Raw genomic sequence first — 20,318 nt, forward strand, 5'->3', positions numbered from 1 at the left:
CTGTTTCCATATGTCCAGTGGAGAACAGGGTTTGTAGCCTTTGGCAACCCCTGCTGCATCCAGCTGCAGCTGCTACCTGTGTGTTCCCCGGGGCGCCTGCCTGTGTGTGCCTGCGTGTGCCTGGGCGGGTGTGTAGGTGTGTGTGCACACGTGTGTGTGCGCATGGCATCTGAACCAGGCCCCCACCGCAGCAGCAGAACCAGCCTGTCCTTCCTGGGGGAGACACTAATTTGGAGCAGCTTCTTTCCCCTCCTTATGCTCAGGGCTGACCACGAACCATGTCAAACAATATACAACTGAGAAGAATGCAAATAAACTTTGGTCTGCATAGCCCAGCAATGCATCTAGCCGCCCACTTGTGAGATACTAAACTGGTGTACACATGATACACAAAGAATGCTGGCTAGTTTCACCAATCCCTTCAGACAAAAAAAAAAAAAAAAAAAAAAAAAAAAAAAAGGGGGGGGGGGAGAGAAAACCTGATCCTTGTCTTTATATCAGTGAGGTTGGAGTTCTTGCTAATAAAGGAGCTTTTCCCATGATGCAGTGTGATAAGGATTGGCCTACATGTAGCCCAGCGAGCCACTGCCGATGTTTTCTTGATTAGGTGTCTTATCTTCAATTGAGCTGCATCTGATGAAGGTTGCTGACAGCGTAATGGCAGGGAAAGCATCGGACAGCTCTATAAAATGGCAGCTATGCTATGACATGTCAGCCAGGACCTGGTGGATGGTAAGTTGGTGTGATAACTTTTTTCTTCCCTCCCTGGAAGCTTTTTTTTTTGCCTTTCTGAACTCCTCCTTCACTGTTGCAACGCACGTGCTGCAAAGTTCAGAGCGTGACAAGTTTCCAGCTCCAGCTCAGTGACTCCTCAGAGCTTCTCACCGTCAGCTAGATAGGGTTTCTCCGCTGCTGTAGTGCCATGGGCCTTCTTTGTAACACAGCAGCAAGGACAGTGTGGGATTTTTCCTTCTCCTTCTTCTTCCCCACTCTCTCTCTATTCTTTTTTTCTTTTTCTTTTTCTTTTTCTTTTTTGTTTTTTGTGTGTGAAATGCAAATTTTGCAGTGCTTGCCAAGCTAGTTGGTGTGAGAATGTGGAGGTGGAAGCAGTCACGGGAAAAAAGAAAGCAGTCTTGTCATCACGCTCTTAGCTAATTGTTCTTGAGTTGGTCTTAAAAATAGAGCAATCTGCCTCTTTATTCTGTTTCCTCTGAATAATTATTTAGAAAGTGTATTGTATCATGTTGTGAGCAGCCTCCTAATCAGTATTCGATTGTCCCCCACACTTCCCCTTAATTTGGAGTCCTCCTCCCTTCCAATGAATGCAGTAACTGGAGCAACTACTGATTAATATGCCGCTTGTCATAATTAAATTTAGTTAATGAGGATATGCATATTCAGTCCATTTTTTCTTTGTTTGGATGAGCATGGCTTTTTTGTTCATATTTATACAGCTGCAAATGAAAGCAGGGAAGTGGAAAAAAAAACCCTTACAGAGATCAGGGGAGGTGGACCCTGAGAGAGACAACTTTTTAATGTTGCCGGGAAAAGGAGCCCAAAACTTTATTTAACCTAAACAGTGGGGCTGGGAGCAAGTGTTTTGGGAACGAAAAGCTTTTCTCCTCAGCAGAGCTACACGAAGTTTTCTGCACATACTGATTTTGTTGCATGCGGACAATGGTCTCTTGTATGCAATAGCCATGCCATGAAAGGGACCTTCTGCTGGCTGGCATTCCATTATGAATATAAATTTCATTCTTGGGTTGCTTTGTCTGGTCATGTATTTTCACCCTTTTCATTCCTTCATTGATTGCCTTTGCTTGTTTGCCTGGATAATTATTATGCTTACTGCATGGGCTGCTTTTTCACAATTAGTACAGTGCTGAGACAATAGGCACTTTATTCTTGGGCGGTGGTTCTGGGGAGCACCAGTGGATAGCACGTCCCAGTGCCTGGACAAAAGGCAGCTTTCTGATTATAACTGCCTTCCTACACTGCTTTGCAACGACTTCATTATCTTTCCAAAGGTGGATGTTGCTATGTGCCTTCACTGAGGGTACCATACCTGAAGGGGGTATTTAATTTAAATTATGTTTGCTGCTTGTGATTGTTCTGTACTTCTTGCATACAGTGAAAGAGAATTTTTCTGTCTTTGCAACTTGTTGAACTATTGCGGTATGGGCATTCATGTAACTGTAAAAAGAACAGAGGAGAAAAGTAGATGATAAAAAGCTGTTCTGTGAATCTACTTTTTAGCTGGGAGTTATACTGTATAGTATTATGTTTAGATTCATGTTTAGCTCTTTATTCAAAATTTTTAATTGTAAGTGTGTACATTATTGAAAAGAACTTCTAAAGTGTCTGACAGATGTTTAGACACAGGCACTATGAAATGTTTGCGTAGCAGATTTCCTTAATATTGCATGTAGAAAGGCTTGGGTTTTTTTAAGGAGCATGTCTTAAGTTTGATAAAAGTTTCTTTAAGGATAGCTTTCAGTAAGCTGGCATTGCTTCCAAAGGGAAAAGAAAATCAATACTTTCACTCTGTGCAGTATTTTATCCTGAATGTTAATCTGTAAAATGCAGGTAATATAAATGTTTACTGTCATGAGTGTGTATTTCATCCACACTTTAGAAAGGGAGTTTAAAAATGCTTTACTGTTAAGTATGGGTGAAAATCAAATAATATTTTAGCTGTGCATAATATTTTACATCATATATTCTAATTTATAAAGTTGCAGTTGTAGAATATAAAGTAAACCCATGTACAATGTGATTTTTTTTCTCAAAAAAAGAAGTACCTTATGCTTCAGTGCCACAGTGTACAAAATATTACCACAGAGTTTATTGTATAATTATTTTTAGTAAATTTCTATCAGGAATATGCAGTAAAAGTAAAACCTTAAGACTTCTGAGAGAAAAAAAAACCAAACAACAGGCAAAAATAAGCAGACGTCTTTAGTTTTCTGCTTCTGCTTTTCCTGAATGATTGTAAACATTGAATTGCAAATGCGTTGTGGGGAACAGGAAACAGCGTATTAAGATAGTTACTCATAGTTATAAAAAAGTTCATTAACAAACGCTATTATGACAGGCATCATTACAGAACTTGGTGTTTTTTTCATTACAGGTAAGCTAGCTACTTTACAATTATTTTGCAGCATGGACATTCAACATCATACTTAGTTTGAATGTTCTTAAAATAAGGGGTTTTTTTAATTTTTTTTAAAGTAATTACATTAAAGCTATTGTTTGGAAAACAAAATTCTTTCTTTTTAAGTGGAATGAGGTTTAGTAAGTTAAGTCTATGTTATTCACCTATGGTATTGCAGTACTACCGTATTATACTTTCCTATCTTACTGTTTATTTCATTCATATTCTTTTACTTAACTACAATAATAAAAAAATCATTTGATAAGGAAAAAACAAACAAAGAGAAATTACACACTCTCCATCTGCGTTCTTTTTGATATGGACATAATGACTAGAACACAAGAGGGTAAAAGTTTTGCTGAGAAGGCAATAAGCAACGAAGCGCAAACAAAAGTAAACTATTAATATATTAAATAACAATAAATACATGGAGAATTGTTAAACAGTCTCAGTCTTTTAGATGGTGTTAATGTGACCATCTTAGTTGTGGATCATCTTATTTTTGCACTTAACTTTGTGGTGAGGGCAAGAACATATTCAGTGAGGAGACAGAACCTATAAATCAAGTGCTGTTCAGTACAGCTGGCAAATACTCTAGAAATTTTTATTGAAAAATCTCCATTTAAAAATTGAGGAGGAATGAGGATGAGCATGTTTGAGAGGATGGTACCCACAGAAACACTGGATATTTTTTACTGTCTCTTCATTCATGGCAAAGAACTAGTATGGTGGTTTGTGACTGACTACAGATTTAAAAATTCAGATCTCAGTAGGTATTTACAAAACTTTCTGGCATTGTTATTAGGCTGCGGGTTTTGGTTTGGGCTTTTTTGTGGGAATAGTTTCCAAATATTTACATCTCAGGCACCTATTGCAAGTTACTTTGTTAAATCTTTGCAGAAGTCTGAATATGTTTCTGGTTGTCAGATCGTTTGCATGCAAATCTACAGAGTGTAAATACACATTCTAAAAAAATTCTGCTGCTTAATCTCAACCCCCTATTTTTGTACACAGATATACATGCATGTGCAGTACAGATAGAAAATCAAAAATTGTCTATTCAAAATTGTTGGAAAAAAGTATTGAAATCACAGGTTTGTGTTAAGAACAATCCAGACACAACCAGGAAGTTCTGATTTATTGCAAATACTGCACATTTCTTCTTGTTTAATGGCTTGATCTTATGATCAAAAACATCATAACAAAGCCTTGGAACAAAAAGTTCATCAATACAAAGCTTATTACTTTTCTATTCTACTCTACATTGTCTCTTTCGGAAAGAAGTATTTTTTAAAAAGAGAAATTTCTTGTAGTATTAAGGCTGTATTAATAGGCCATATAATCCCAACTGGAGGTAAAAATAATAACAATTTAGATGCTATATTTCAGCGTTAAAAAAATTATTCCAATCCTAAATTTATTAGTAAAGCCAGGCTTTAATGTACTTTTTGATTTAACACAAATGTTAATCACATTCCAAGGGAGTTGCAGTATGTCAATATTTTGCAGCAGAACATCTGTGCAGTTTTCTAATTTGGATTAAAATGATATTCATAACACAACAACTCCATCAGTTGTTCAGAGGTACAGCTTGTTAATGAATCCTTTGTTCTCAATAATGACTTTTAATTAAATGATTTAGAAACAAATGTCAGTATAACTGTGGACATATTGAACATGCTGTGCTTATTCATGGACCTAGAACACGATGTCTTAATTCTATAAGTTTCAGGGGGAGGAGTGGGTAAAAGGAAGGGGTAGCTCAGGGTTATGTTCATAAGCTGTTGTTCAGTTTTCCTTACTTACACAAAAATTCAAACAGTGTATATAACTTAGTGTAAGATCCCTCATTAACTGTGTAATCCTTATTCTAAATGATCAGCTGAAAGATGCCTCTTTTAAGACACACTGTAAACTATTCTGAGATGCTAGAAGTATTTTGGGTTTAGTTTTTGTCCAGGGCAGTCACGTTTCAGCCTACAATAAATAACCAGCTCAAGTACTATTTATACTTAGTATGTCTCAGAATTGGATTGTTTAAAAGCAGAAAGGTCTGCCTGGGGAACTGTAAAACTTGAATGCCCATTAATTTCTAATGTTTGATGGTTTTTATTATGAAACAGGGGCATAACCTTCCTTCATTGAGGAAAAACCTAGAAGTAGCAGGGAACTTAAACGTTGACAATATGCACTAGTGTAGAATGAAGGTGCTGTTGTTCATGTCTAATTTTATTGCTGATTTTTTAAAAACGTGTCCTTTCAACCAAGAAAAAGATAGCTGTGCATATTCACAAACACATATTTTTCTAATTCCTCTGTGCCTTTTCCCTTTCAGTCCCTTGCATTTTGGCTATGTATTTCCAGCTAGGTGTGCTAACATGATGTGGTTTAGCAGCACCCTCTGAGTCAAACAAGTTTTTCTGCTTGTGCTTTGTACCTGTATGCAGCAAGCATTCCACTCTGGGAGTCTGACAGTGCCTCCTTTTGTCTGCTCATTCTGGCAATGTTAACAGTTTTCTTATCAAGAAAGCTGTACATCAACAATGCCATAGACATACATTTGTGTGTATGTGTGCATGTGACTGCATGTCAAAATATATATGCGCTCTGTTGGCTTAAGGCATAAGTTCACTGAAATCAGGACAAAACAACTATTTAGTTCGAAAGCATGCTTCTACAGCATGTAAATGCAGTTTTACTTTATATAACATGTCTGTAGTTTATACAACTCTAGCAGTCAAGAGATAATTAACAATGGGGCTTCATGAACCTGTTCAGTAACAGCTTTTCTTTGTAACTTACCTTAACTTGTGCTATGATGGAGGAAATGCATGTATCAATCAAGCTATGACACCTTGCTGTAGCTGAATCTTCTTTAGGACCTACAAAATCTTACCCAACTCACAATAAAGTTGCTTTTTCTGTTCTGAAGTTATCAGTCTGTTCTTTCAATTTCCTGTGTTTGCAAGATACCCATTTTCTTTGTGCCAAGCTTTTTGTATTATGCAAAAAAGGTAGTTTTCTAGCTGGAATTTAGGATAATTAGTCTCTGATATTGTTTGATGATTGTTGAGTCAAAATTCTGAAGAAATAAAGCTGAGTTTTCTACACTCTGATTGAAAGTTCTATTAAAACTGGAAGAAGTTTAAACTGCCAAGTTGTCCCATTTAACCAGTCATATTCCGTTTGCTCTAGCAGAGTTGTATTCGTTTGTTCTAACTACCTTTTTCAGGTTTTGGAGAGCTCTGCTTTTACAACACCTTTAAAATGACCTGTTAGTTAACCACAGAAGGGTATTCCACAAGTGTCTTTCACTGGAAATAACTAACTCTGCTGATTCCGTACCTCACATTAAAAGTTAACATAGTTTCATAAATGTCTGAGATTTACTGCAACAGCCTGGAAGGCTGACGAGGTTTGTATCCATCTCTGATACATCTCTGTAGACGTGCTGATGTTTCTTGAGCAGAGCTTGCTGCCTCAGCTTCCTAGCCACGGTATTGCCCTGTACATGTGTTTGCAAATCAAGGATTTCTCAGCTACGTCTTTGAGGATGCTGGGGGGTGATGGTAGTGTTTGTTTGTTTGTTTGTTTGTTTGTTTGTTTGTTTGTTTGTTTGTTTGTTTGTTTGTTTGTTTGTTTGTTTGTTTGTTTGTTTGTTTGTTTGTTTGTTTGTTTGCCTGCTGCCCACAATACCACTACGGTTCCTTATTTCATCAGCCATCGCTCTCATAGAGCAGCCTTCTCCCTTGCTTTAACAGCAGTCTAGGGCCCTGCTACACTAAGAAAGGAGAATATGCATATTCTGCATAAGTCTGCATAAACATATTGTGAGGTTATTTGGCCCGCCAATCACATTTATTTTTAAGTGCATTTTCATGGGTCTGATGTTAGACGAAGGCGTGAAATGGATCTGACCCGAAGGCTGGCACCCATCCACCCAGCCCCGATGGCAGCTGCACCAGCCACAGCACTGCCTTCTACCTTACACCTGGGCTTGAACCACAGCGCTGCAGGGCGACTGCGCAGTCATAAAGCTCAGGGAGTTTCTGCCCTTGGTATGGGTAATTAGCAAGTTCAAGTGGCAGGTGAGGACTCATGAGGCAGAATCTGAACTCAGCCATCTGCTGAACTTGAATTATTATTGAAGTCTTCAGTAGCCCTCTCAGTTGATTCCCACCAGCAGCACCGTGATGCCAGTGAGCTTTTCACCTTAACCCTATTTGTGATGCATCTGACTCCAATTTCATGCTGTGACTTGTCATAAAAATCTCTTCTTTTCAACCAAACTAGTTACGAACCTGGAAATTATTCCAGAAGGGAAAGCACAAGTTTCATCTAAGGCTGGGAGTGCCTTAGATAGGAAATATTAGCAAGAGAAGGGAAAAGAAGTTCTTTTATTCTTGCTCAGGTAAATTGCGCTGTAGTTAACATTGCCGCCCAAATTATTGGTGCAAAAACTTACTAGAACAAAGTGAATGTGTTAATAGCAATGACATGTCAGTTCTGAATTACTAAATGTGGTTTTCCATTGTGCTGCTAGAATTATCTCAAGGTATCTCACTGACAAGTGATAGGGTGGAATACAATCAATTGTTAGTGTTCTTTCACAAATTAATAAGCAAACTCATGTATCATTACTGACAGAAAATCTACACTGAGTAGCATATAACCATTCAGACTTTCAGTCCACCTAATTGCTTTATCAATGTCATTACCACGGCAGAAACTGTAGGGGTTTTTAAACTGAAACATCTTATTTATTCTTGGAGTGAATAATTTCATTTACATGGTATAATGCCTGGTATTTTTTATACAGTATTTGTAAATCTCTATATCACAAATGATACTGATGTGTAATTAGAAGATTCCTCATATCTAATGTGAAGATTGCGTGCTCGTTGACCAATTCTAGTGACTATTTTAATTTTTTTTATAAATTGTCAACAGCAAAAAAATGTCCATCCAGAAGTACCAAATGTGACAAGCATGGAAGGGAGAACACTGACCTGTATTAGCTCTTATGCAGCATTCCAGGTAGAATGCCTGGTTTCATCTCGTTCCAATTTAAACTGCTGCATTTGATAAGACCCAGTGAAGACAGAACTGCAGCTCACCTGTTTCTGACAAAGATATCCTAATAAATATTTTTTCCAAAACATTTTGGAAGTCACTCACACTTTTCCTTGAACTCTCAAATGAGTTTAATAACTTGACAGCCTTAGTAACGTTTGGTGTAGATGTCATATACAGGTATGTTTAGATTTGTTTCATTTTGTCAGCATATAAAATCAGATTCAGAGTCTTCTTTTTCTGCAGTGGTTTGCAACAAGAAAGTTGAAAAAGTACAGAAGAAAATCTGGAACATGCATTACTGACTATAAATAGAACAGATACATCAGTTTAATTTTTTTATATATATTTTTTTACTTCATATATTGTTCCTAACATTAATTAGAACTGTTCAAACTGACCATTTGAAAGAAGTGAAAGGGAGGTTGTGTTCTGGAGGATATTCAGGTAGGCTTTCTTAATACATTCCACAAGAGTGGTAGTGCCCTTTGGTGCATGTTTGTATACATCTGATGTCCTCAATAGGGAAGGAGGGAGTTGTAATAGTAGCACAGGGCTTGACACAAGGAAAGAAATTGTCCAGAATTATTTTGCTGCTCTTTGGTGTTGTCATTCAAGACATGGATGGTGATTTACCCGCCCTTTACTGTCCTGCACTCTACAGATTGATAAACAATTAACTCATTACTTTTATCTTTTAATCAGGATGTCTTGATACACAATGGTGAATGCATCAGAGCCTTTCTTTCCCTATCAGCGTCCTACATTTTTGCCAACAATAATGAGCTGTCACAGTGTGAGTTCTAGAGGCGAGATTAGTGCATGGAAGAATGAGTAAACCTGTACACTAGGAGCGTAATTAAATCAAGCAGAACATAATAACAAGCATGTTACAGCAGTTTGACATGAAACAGGGACAAACTTCAACAGGCTGCTGAACTGCATACGTACACAAAACTGTGCTTCACTGTTACACTTTAAAGATTAGCAGTCTTGGTGGTACCATGTTCATTACCGCCCAGCTTTGCATAGCTTGATTTCCCTGAGCGCGCTCTTAATGCAGACCATGAAGCATAAGCCCGGTGCTCTGTTTTCCACACATGATGTTTTTTGGTGGCACACTGTTTATATCAGAGCAGCAGGAATTGCAACAGCACCGTTTTGGAAATTGGCCTGGAGTGTAACAGCAAGCAGGTATGGCTCTAAGGTACGTAATCTGCTCCTGCAGGAGGAGGGGAGAAGCTGGGTGACTGATACCTCTAAAAAAACCTACTCAGGTTTCTCCTGCATTCCAGGCAGCAGTGGAAGAGAGAAATTCAAGGTTAGCAGTGAGGCCCAGAGTGGTGATTGCTTTGTAAAGAAAAAATTCAATTATGTGAAATATTAGACCTGTCTCTCTGCCTTAGCTCTCCTCAATCTATTTAGGGATAGTTAGGAAAAAAAAACGAAACTTCTCAACAGATGCCTGGCTGCCTGGGCACAGAGAGGAAAACCATAATTTGTCTGTAATCCCTAATGCAAACAGTTGTTCATTAAGAAACAAAACTAATGTAATCTTGATGATTTGCTTGGATTTCTACTCTATCATGGTGTTTTGTACAGCTGGCAGGCTAATGTAATTTTACTTAGAAACCCAAAGCAATCTGGTACTCAGACAACACCATGTAGATTTAGGTAAATTTGGGGCTCAGATTAGCATAATACTAACTAATCATGAATATCATTTGCATTGATTAGAGTATTGGGGAAAGATTGTTTTTAAATAGGAGAAAATTGAAACAAAGATTAAGGGCAAGGGCTTACAAACCCAGTTTTGCTTTATGCAAGAATATAACAGATGATTTCTGCTATAATGCCTAATATTTTAACATGTAAGTATTAATTAGAGTATCAGCAAAAGATTGTTTCTAATTGGAAGAAAACTGAATAAGAGATTAAGGGCAGAGTTTATGAATCTGCTTTTGCTTGATGCCAGTGTGCAGCAGATGATTTCTCCTATAATGCCAAAAAGCTTAATCTGTAAAGGATAGGGTGGCTAACACACTACATAGTAGAGACACTACAAGGATTTTTTTTCCAAATTAGGCTTATTTCACGCTAACAGAAAATTAAATGTTGTATGAACATGTCCGTGATATTGCTAACAAAATTAAACTAGTCAGGTAGAAAAAAATTACCTCTGAACACATACGCTGTGGTCTAAAATGGGACCGACCCTCATTGTTTTAGCATTTGGCATACCTGGCTTCTTAATAATTACAGTATTTCCAGGTTTATGAGTGCTTTCTTTTTAAAAAAAAAAACAGAAGGTTGAATGTCTATGCTTTAGACTATGTAACAAATATATTCTAAGGCCCATCTATTTTAAAGCAATGATCCAGATATGCAACATCTCTCTTCCGCACATGGCTCTGGTCACTCAAAGCTTTAGGAGCAGATTTTATGGCTATTTTAAATATCAGATTAGGAAAACATTTATCAGGTATGCCTTAGCCTACAAATATTTTCAAGAGTTGCCTCTATGCTAATTATTAGTATTTATTACAGCAATACAGTACTGTAGTGTTACTAAGGTATACAATTTCTTCAGTAGCACAAAAGACTTCTCAGCTAGACAGTGCAATTTCAACGTAATGCCTTGTTAGTCACTGAAGTTAAAGTAAAACTGGTTTTACTGCGTGTAGTAGCAGGCCTAAATTACAAGAGTGTTGGAATATTGTATAGTGGGGCAGTGTTTTGTGCATCCTTCGCATGCATTGCCTGTTCTTATAGGACTGATAATTATGACATCTATTCATTTGGAGACATAGTCCAAAATCTAACTCAATCTTGCCTCTGGCTAGACTCTTGAACTTCTACTTCATTTGAGTTCTTTTTTGTCATCAGGCACTGAAAAACTATCAATACACTATCACACTCCGTTCTTCTAAGGAAAAAACACATTTGCGTACATACTGTGCGTGCAAAGAGGGAAGGATGAGAAACAGGCAAAAGAGATTGTGTTGTGGAAGTAGGACTGAAGTAATCTTGGTCTTTCTCAAAGAAGCCTGAGAGGCTTTTTAGTGTTTTTATAGTAGGGACTGAAGGAACTTTGTGCTGCTGTCAGTGATTTGAACTTGTGCATAGGTATCTTCTGTGAGACAAAAATGCAAGGTCAACAACAGCAGCCTGGCAGCTCAAAAGATCTTTTAGCCTTCTCATGTGTCAGGGCATGGGGTAGCATTGAAGGACAACATCCTTCAGTGTAATGTGACTACTTTATGAAAAGCAGTGAGATGAGTTTAGTAAGGTCTCAAGCCACTGAGGAAGTATTCAGGCTACATTCTGAAGGCATTTTCATTTTCTCAGGGCTGCTGCTTCTCAGGCTTAAGTAGTGTGCACTGCAGTAGTTAATTTTGCCTTCCAAACAATGCCTTGTGAGAAATCCAGCATGTCAGCCCATTCAATCATTTGTGGATGTGTTTGTAAGTACCACAGAGTGCTGAGATATTTAGCGGCTTTTCACAGCCACTTTCACAGGAAGCCTATATTGATGTTGCTGGCATTTAATTTTAAGTGAACCTTCTTTTGCATGATGATCTACCATATCAGAGAAATCTAATGTTGTCTGGTGAAATTCAATACGTGAATATTTCCCAAAAGCATAACTGAATAAGGAAAGGATAAGTATGTTTAATAATGTCATGTAGCAGTAGGGCTTGTATTTGACAATCTCCCTGCTCCTGCAGACAGCCCACACATACTGATTTTTACAGTACTTTAATGATGAGGGCAAATATTCAAGGAAATATCTTTTTCAGCAGGAAGAATGATAAGACTCTGTCATTTAAGGGCAAGAATGCTTGAATACATCTCCTAAGCTCTTTAACTGAGAAGAGAATATGCAATTCTGTCGTTGGAAAAAACAGGAAAGGAATCCACAGTTTTAAGTACACCTATAGAATATTGCCCTAAGTAGTCGTTATAGGAATATCCACAGTATGCATGGCCACATAGTGTAAAAGGCTTTGAAAATAATCAAGCTGTCACTGAATAAGAAGCAGGTTAATTTGTCATGTGATGAGCTCTGTATCTTGTACTGATGTTTCTTAGACCAATTTATATGGAGTGTATCCCTCTACCCAGTGTTGCAGTGTGTGGTACAGATGCACTCCATAGCTGAAGCACAGCAACATGCCCTCTAGCCAAAAATCTGGGCACTATTGCTGAATCTAAACTCATTAGCAGTCCTGCTTTGTGCTGAATCCTCCTGCCAGGCAGGACAAATGTTGTAAAACATCTTTCCTTAACCACTAATAAATGCACGCAGCACAATAATTATGAAAGCTTCCCCACCTAAACAAAAAAATAACATGTAAAGCAGCTGAAGAAGCAGAGGCACAGGAAGGAGCAATAAGTTCCTCAAGTACCCCAGAAAGAACAAGATAGGAAATTTGATTTAATCAGACTTTAATGTCAATGTACTGTGGATGAAACTGCACAGTAAGAAGCACTGGACCTCTTACATTGAACAGAAAATGTAATTTGTTTTAAAAAAGAAAAGTTCCAAAAACGCTCCAAGGTGGTGGTCTTATGAGACCTGTCCCTACCTTTGGGATCTATCTATGTCTGTGCTGAGTACACAGGAGAACAACACTAGAAAATACTGCGGTTAACAATTGTAAAATGCTTACTTTACCATAAATGTTAGCATATAGATTTTGCAAGTATTTTTACACAGGTTGTGTATTGTAAATTGATTTTCCCATCTAAATTTCCCAAGATTCAAGTATTTTCTACTTCACATCAGTGCAAAATCAACATTTTCCCTTTTTTGTTTATTTATTCCTCAGGACTGGGAAGGAGGAGGGGAAAAGAGCAGAGAGGCAGAGAGAAGATAGCTCACAGATGGACTCACAGTAACTTGTATGTTAGAATCGTAGCCAGGAAAACATATGACAAAGATTAAATTCCCTACTCTGCCATTTCCCATACCTGAAGTAGATAAAAAGTCATTGAATTCAGTATTATTTTTTTCTGCACATGTGCAAGAGTTTTAAGCGGGATCAGAAATGCACGCCAAGTTGTTTGCCAACTTGAAAAAATGGAGTGTAGGAGATAAGCCTTTCATCTGAGTGAAGGAGAAGGAAGGCTGGAAGTTGGGTGTCCCACACTGATGATGTACGCTAGCCATCAAGCTGCTGCTGCGGCTCCTTTTCTTCCCCGCCCCCTTCCCCCCCTTTCTCATTTCATGAAAAATTACATTCTGCCTCTATTTCTGGTTAGTGTTTTATTTAAGTTAATTTCAATTAAGCTATAATAAAGTTAATTTTCTGTTGAAAGTTTTGATTTTTATTAATTTGGGTTTTTTGAGAAAAAAGCTGCTGCAGCAAGAGTAACCAGCTAACTCAAATCTGTGCTTGGATGAGAAGTATGTGAATTCTTTTGTCACTGTTGAATTTTTAGATTGAAAATATTTACAGTATCAAGTTGAAGAACAGAGTTCTCACCTTTAAAAATATCTCAGCTGGTCACAGTTAGATCTGAAAATACTTGTGAAGGCATAGCACAGTTTTTAAGAAGTTGAATTTCTCCTGTCATAGTGTTTAAGAACAGTGGATACAAAGCAGTAAGAGACGTGGTCAGACAACCACAAGCAACTTTTATAAGCATTTTAGGAAGTTACAGCTCCTCACCTGGAAGTTGTATACTCAGTGTTGATGCAGTACTGGTCTTGATGTGTGGGCTGGTTTTGGCAGCACAGCACGATTTGTTGCTTTACTCCAAGCCATTGTTGGAATGAAACTAGAGTTAGTGCATCCTAATACACAGTGTTTTGAACTAGGACTTAATAATTCACTGCACATAACACACTGGTATATTCAGTCTTCTTTTGAAGGGTAATGGGCTTGGCTCTCTCCAAATGTAAGTTTCAGTATAATAATTGCCTGAAACAGATAATAAATCTTGTTTGAAAAAACTCAGGTGAAGGAACATTTTGAGAAAGGGATAGTATTTATGGCTTTACTTTCCAGGAGTTCTTAGGTCTGTTCATTTTATTCTCAAGATATAATTGAGAATAAATGATGCTTATAAATCAACAAGCCAGGCAATCCCACGGTGATAATCCAATAACAGCGATCGCCACAGCTCCTACAACTTCACCGGATGATTTTTCTTGGAGACAGGCCAGGCACAAAGTTGCACCAAAGCGTTGCTTTGGCTCATTCTTGGCGACACACAGGCAGGGATTTATCTGGTGGAAAGAGCTTCCTGTAGTGTAGAAGTCCACATCTGAGCAAGTGGCCGTAGGCTCCCTGTATGGTTAATAGCTACTAGATCAGTGGAGTTTGGAGAGGGATTTCTTCATTTAGCAGCTTAGCTGAAGCAGGTTAGATGAACAGGTTTTGTCTTGCCTGCAGTTCAACTGGTGGTTGTCCTTTTGCTCTGTCGAGCTACCTTCGTCTTAAGTATCATTTCATATCATTTTTGTTGGCTATCTGGAAAGAAACTGCACGATAACTTCAGTAAAACTTCCTCAGAAATCTCTGCGTCTCTTTAGAGTAATGTTACTTTTGTTCTGGCTATTAATATATTCTTAAGAAATTGATTTACTGAGCTGCCTACTGATTAGTTTACATGGGCACTGCACTGAGGAAGGTTTTTATGGAAAGCAGATTATTTTGTCTTCAGGAATGTTTGCTCAAGGGAACAAGGTAGTCTTTGTGCACGTTACTTTTATTGAAGATCTGAATTATGCTTTTTAGTCACATCCTACGTCCAACTGCAGCTGTTTCACTGCCTAACTGCGTTGTATGTTCTTACAGTGTCCCATGTTGTACAGAGTTGAGGTATATGAGAGAGAGTATTTTAAAACTGTATTATTGCATTACAGAACAGACCTCAGGAATTCAGTTTTGCAAGAAACTTGAGACCTTAATAAGATAGCATACTTTGAACTGCCTCCAAGCCAGTTTGCCCTCATCAAACAGGGAGTGAAAAACTTCCTGTAGGGAAGACTGGTTTTGGGGAGTACTTCAGGAACTTACTTCTCTAATTTACCTGAAACTTGAACTAACAACCAGGTGAGTAGCATCATATGTTTCAAAGGCAAAGACAGTTTGATCTCCATTTCCAGCTCATGCACAGGTCATCAGGAGTAATGAAAAATAAGAAATTTTCTTTAAATTGTGAAATCACCACTAAGCGTTTAGAATATAAATAAAAATATGTTATTTTGCAAACCTTGATTTTTAAATGGTACTCAGTGTTACAGTGTTTCATATTCTTGTGTCTGTGAATTTAATCTGACACAATTAGTCCCTTGGAGGTAAGATGCATTGAAATAAAAAAGGTTTATATTGAGTGAAATTCTAGGAGCAGAGCTTCATTAACCAAGACACAGTAAGAGAAAATTAGGATTTAATGTCCTCTCAAAAAATTCTACCCTCCTCAGAGATCAGGGAAAGGCATACAAGGCCAATTTAAATCAAAGCTTTAGAGAACAGAGATTAACAGATAAGGGAACAAATATGCTAAAGGTTTTCTGTGGATAGCTAAATAATGAAGAACACTTGGAGAATATTCACACAGAGCCCCAAATAAAGCAGAACAAGACCTAATGTGCAGTAAGTTTTGTCAAGAGAACATCCTGAACACTTACGCAGTTTTTTTCCATTTTATTACGGCTGACCCGGGCAGGAGCAAAGTGCTAAGGCATAGGCTCTGTGTCTCAGCTTCTTTGAAATATCTTAAACAAAGGAATAATTTACTTCACATCAAACACAAAATCCTGCAGGCATCTCTGTAGGAAAATTTCTGAAGGCAACTGTTCAGTTTTCAAATAAGCAGTCTCTCTGGACAACAGGAGGATAGCATGTGAGAAATTACTTCAGTAATGTTACAGATACTGACCAGCCCAGCTGGTCAGCTTTAGCTTCCTTCAGGAAATGGTGATGAAAAATTTCCAATTGAAACTTGTGGCTTTTCAATACAGGAGATATTGAAGAATTAACAAAGGAATTTGATCCGAAAGAGAGAGGCTGCAGAAGGTCTGTAAAATATGGTGGTTACTAGATAGCTAGATTTGATAACTAGATTTGCTGGTGACATTGTGTGTTTAGGCAAGACTATAACCACAACATTTTGAGAAGAGCTGGCTTCCTACTGTAGAGTAGTATAGTGAGTTGAAGGTAAATACCTTCAGGTGATCCACATTTGTATGGTTTTCAAAGGCATTGCAACATCAATCCATACTACCTAGTAGGGAAAAGTCAGAGTCCGCCTTATCATCCCATACAGCCTCTGCCTGAAAGTTAAATGTGTTATTGTCTGTGTAAATAGTAAACGGTATAATAATTATTGCTTTAGTGCTGAAAAACTAATTAAAATGTCATATTAATTTGATTTGCTCTATCTGCTGCCATTATTGGACTGAACTCTTCTGCCTTTTGGCAAGTAGTGTAATACCCCTCACTTTCAAGGGCAGTTCTTTGTGCCTCTCCCAGAGCAGAAACTGTCTTCAAGTAATTTTTTGGGAAAAAAAAAGGAGACGAAAATGTGGACACTGTGTTCTGTTACTGCTTGAGATGACTTCCTCATTCTGAAATGACCAAAGCTAGCACGGTACACTTGGTTATACAACCGGTTTTTAAAACACGATAAAATTATTTGACTGACCTTCATTACCATGTATTGAAAATCCAGCAAAAATAAAATTCCTAGTCCACCAAGATACTAATCATAATAATCAAGCTTTATCCCTGCTGTAAAAGCTTGGTCATGAAGCCTATTTACTTATTTGTGCTTAGAATAAGAAGAATCTTATTCTAAGCTCTCCTTCTTTTGACTGCTTATAAAGGATCCTGTTGACAATGGGCAGTTGAACGCACATAATCACACATGCTATTCCAGATAGATGCTCATTTTCTGAGAAACTCTTTCAAGTTGGCAACTTGTCAGGTCTCTTTTAAAATTATTTTTGAGTGAAAACTTGTGCTCTGGTGTTCTGTGCACCAAAAGTCCCTGTAAGTCCTTTTCATATTATCTCTGGTTATTCTTAGCGCTCACTCACAGCCGGAGCTGTTCATAATCATCTCATGACTGGCACTAAGGAGGATTTCACTTTTTTTTCCCCCCCTAACCCTCTAAGTCTTTAAGTCTGCAGGGAGGAAAGCAAGAGCTGCTCTGGCCAGAGAAGCACTGGCTGCTGCTCTCCCTGTGTCCCCATAGCACAAATTACACAGCCACAGGAGAGTATGTCAGTTAAAAGAAGAGATTAAAAGGACTGGGATTACTTAAGTTGGCAGGCAGATCAGTGAGAGCATATATAACAAAAATGTAAATGGTACAAGCTGTAAAGAAGGAAATTGACTTACACTCACTGGCAGTGGACTAGATGATTGTTGTACACCCCTTTCAGCTGAACCATTCTACTCTGTTCTATTATATAGAACTAAAGTGGTGCTCAGTGAGGTGGGATACATTCATAGGAGATACATATAAATAGTGTTTGACATGCTATGCGATTAACCGATGGAACTCATTGTTAAAGGATATTATTTGACAAATAGTCACTTGAGCTTACTGAACTTGCTGGGTTTAGTATTGAAATGAGCAATAAAATACAAAATGAGCAGCAAGCCTTCAGTTCAGAAAAGTTTCTTTATATTACTGTCACACAGTTTAGGTACATTATAGTTCTGTGAAACTGTGTTTGTGGGTAGGAAGAGGTTCCTTTTGCAAATGGATATTATGTTCATCCCTTTATTTGTCTGTTCTGCTCTTACAATTCTGGTTTTCTATATTTTGCTTTGTTTTTAACAAGCGACCATGTCCTACTCTTTTTGCTAACTCTTTTGCTAGCTAGATTTGCACTAACAGTTCTCTCATCTTTCAAGCGATTAGTGAAAGAGAGACACATTTCTCTGAAGCCTAAATATATAAGAAAAAAAGCATATAACTTAGCAAGACAAACAAAAATTGTTAACAATTTGAAAAGTAGGATAGCCTTGAAGATCTTATGTTAAATGCTGGAAAAATCAGGGGTTTGTATTGCAACTAATCAAACCTAAACTACATCCTAAGTCAAAGCTGGCAAAATGCTGATCTTCTAGCTATATAATTCAGAAGTAAATCTGATTAAATCAGTATAGTTATGTCAGGGCCAATGTCTTACAAAGAACTAAAGGCAGCTCCTACTATTATATGAAACATACTGCACCAATGTATATGTCAGAGATAGAGTGTTTCAGAGTACTGTGCCCTGAGGAAAAATGCTCCTGTAGCTCTGAGGAAGAAGAATGACACCCAAAGGCCCAAAGTGCCATGTTCTGTTTAAGCAGACCTCCTCTGCTAGAAAAGTATTTCGGTATGTCTGCATCTTGTTTGTTTCAAGTATGAAATGTAGATTTACTGTTTTCATGGAAGGATGGGTTGGCTGTGTGGCAGGATACAGCAGAGACTGGGAAGAGCTGGGGAATTAAAACACTGAAACTATGAAAAACAGGATGCTGACTATGCTGTGTTTGTCTGATGTGATGACACATTCTCTGTGGCACCACATAGTTTCTTACCATTTCATGAAAAGCAGAGGCTTGGATTCTGTTTCCTTGCTGTGCACGTAGTCTGTAAAACTTCAAATGGAACGGCAAATATTTCTTCCCAGCAACGTTTGATGCAGACGGTATGTTTCGGTCTCAGTACTGCAAGAGGAGTATGTGAGAAGCTGTTTCAGGATGCTGCCCTGGGGCTGGCACCAGAATTAGGCTGGGGTATGCTAGCCCACTGTCTACTCACTGTATGCAGCATAAGCAGTGACCCACTCTGGCAGTTCAGCAGCAGGACTGGTCACATCTGCTGTCAGAATGGTTCTGCATCTAATGTGTATTATCCTTATTTGTCTAGAGTTCTCTTCTCTGAGCAATTTCTGCCTCTTTTATAATTGTTCATGGGAAAATTTCATAAAATTGAGTTTGGGGTTACACTGTAAAATTCCACAGTCCCAGTCCCTCACGCACAGAAAGAGAAGGGCATTTTGGTTTAAATCATGTTTGTTTCTTCTTCTGCTTTATATGTGCGCTGTGCCACTTCTTGTCTAACCCAGGTAATTAATAAGGGCCCTCTTATTCTGATACCTAATTGCCTGTGAAAAGGGAAGTTTATTATTCCCCTCAAAGGAGAGGCTTGATATTCAAAGAGAAATTCCAGTTTTATAACTTCTGCCCTTTCCTGAAGAGTGAAAATTAGGAAGAAATTCTTTTATTAAATACAAAGAAAAATCTGAGAATTCAACTACTGTAGCCATCACTGCCCCTCTAGAGAAAAAGCTTCTATTCATATATGTAGCAGAAAGAAAGTTGAAAGCAACAAAGACAGTATTGACTCTGTTGTATCAAGTGTTGTCAGTTCAGGTATCTGCTGTCTTATTCCAGGGCCCTTCTGATTTTATCACAGACATTATCTTATTTTTTGGAGTAATGTTTTTTATCAGCATGCTAGATTGGATGTAATTATCTTGTCCTTTTTCTCTGCACAGCAGCACAAGCATATTGTTATTGTGTACATACATATGAATGAACTGCAGATTGTTTTCTTAAATATTAGGAATGACTCTACATGTGTATTTTTGCTTAGCAACTAGCAAAGGGACAACCTAAAGCATACACAGATAAACAAAAAACCGGCCGTGTTTCAGATGTTCATTTTATTAAATAACATAGAGAGCATAGCAGAGTTTTTGGAACACAACTGACTGTGAAAGCAAATAGGCTCTTATAGACTATTGGCAGCAACTTCTTTGATAGAAGAGAAACGTATGTTTGCACAGCTTATGTCATGTGTAGCTTTTTTATCTATAGAAGAGATACAGGTTAGGTAACAGTAACAGGAGTTTGAACACGGCAGTTTGTCAAAATTTCTCAACTTAGATTTCCCTTAGATCCTGCAGATTCAGAAAGCATCTCACAGTTGATTCCTTTGTAGTAGAGCTGCCAACCTATTTCTGATGTAGCACCATTGTGCTAAGACTTGTAGTGATCCTGCAAAGTCTAGTCCAAACAAGCATCGTGGCTCAGTAATGGCAGCTTACAATCACTTCCTGCTCATTCATTTT

General features: G+C 37.9%; 1 protein-coding gene across 7 annotated transcripts in view; it reads left to right on the forward strand.

Moving 5' to 3' along the window:
• The first annotated feature begins 556 nt into the window (after positions 1 to 556).
• The window catches only part of NFIB (nuclear factor I B), a 274,287-nt gene continuing 254,525 nt past the window's right edge, over positions 557 to 20,318 (forward strand). For 6 of the 7 annotated variants that reach the window (XM_056324162.1, XM_056324166.1, XM_056324163.1 and 3 more), the window contains exon 1: positions 622 to 732. In XM_056324162.1, the coding sequence (XP_056180137.1) occupies positions 637 to 732 (96 nt within the window). In that variant the 5' untranslated portion in view covers positions 622 to 636. Of the gene's footprint in view, positions 733 to 20,318 lie in introns of all 7 variants that reach the window. The other variant, XM_056324171.1, reaches the window with a different exon arrangement.

The sequence above is a fragment of the Falco biarmicus genome, chromosome Z (genome assembly GCF_023638135.1).
Source record: "Falco biarmicus isolate bFalBia1 chromosome Z, bFalBia1.pri, whole genome shotgun sequence".
NCBI lineage: Eukaryota > Metazoa > Chordata > Aves > Falconiformes > Falconidae > Falco > Falco biarmicus.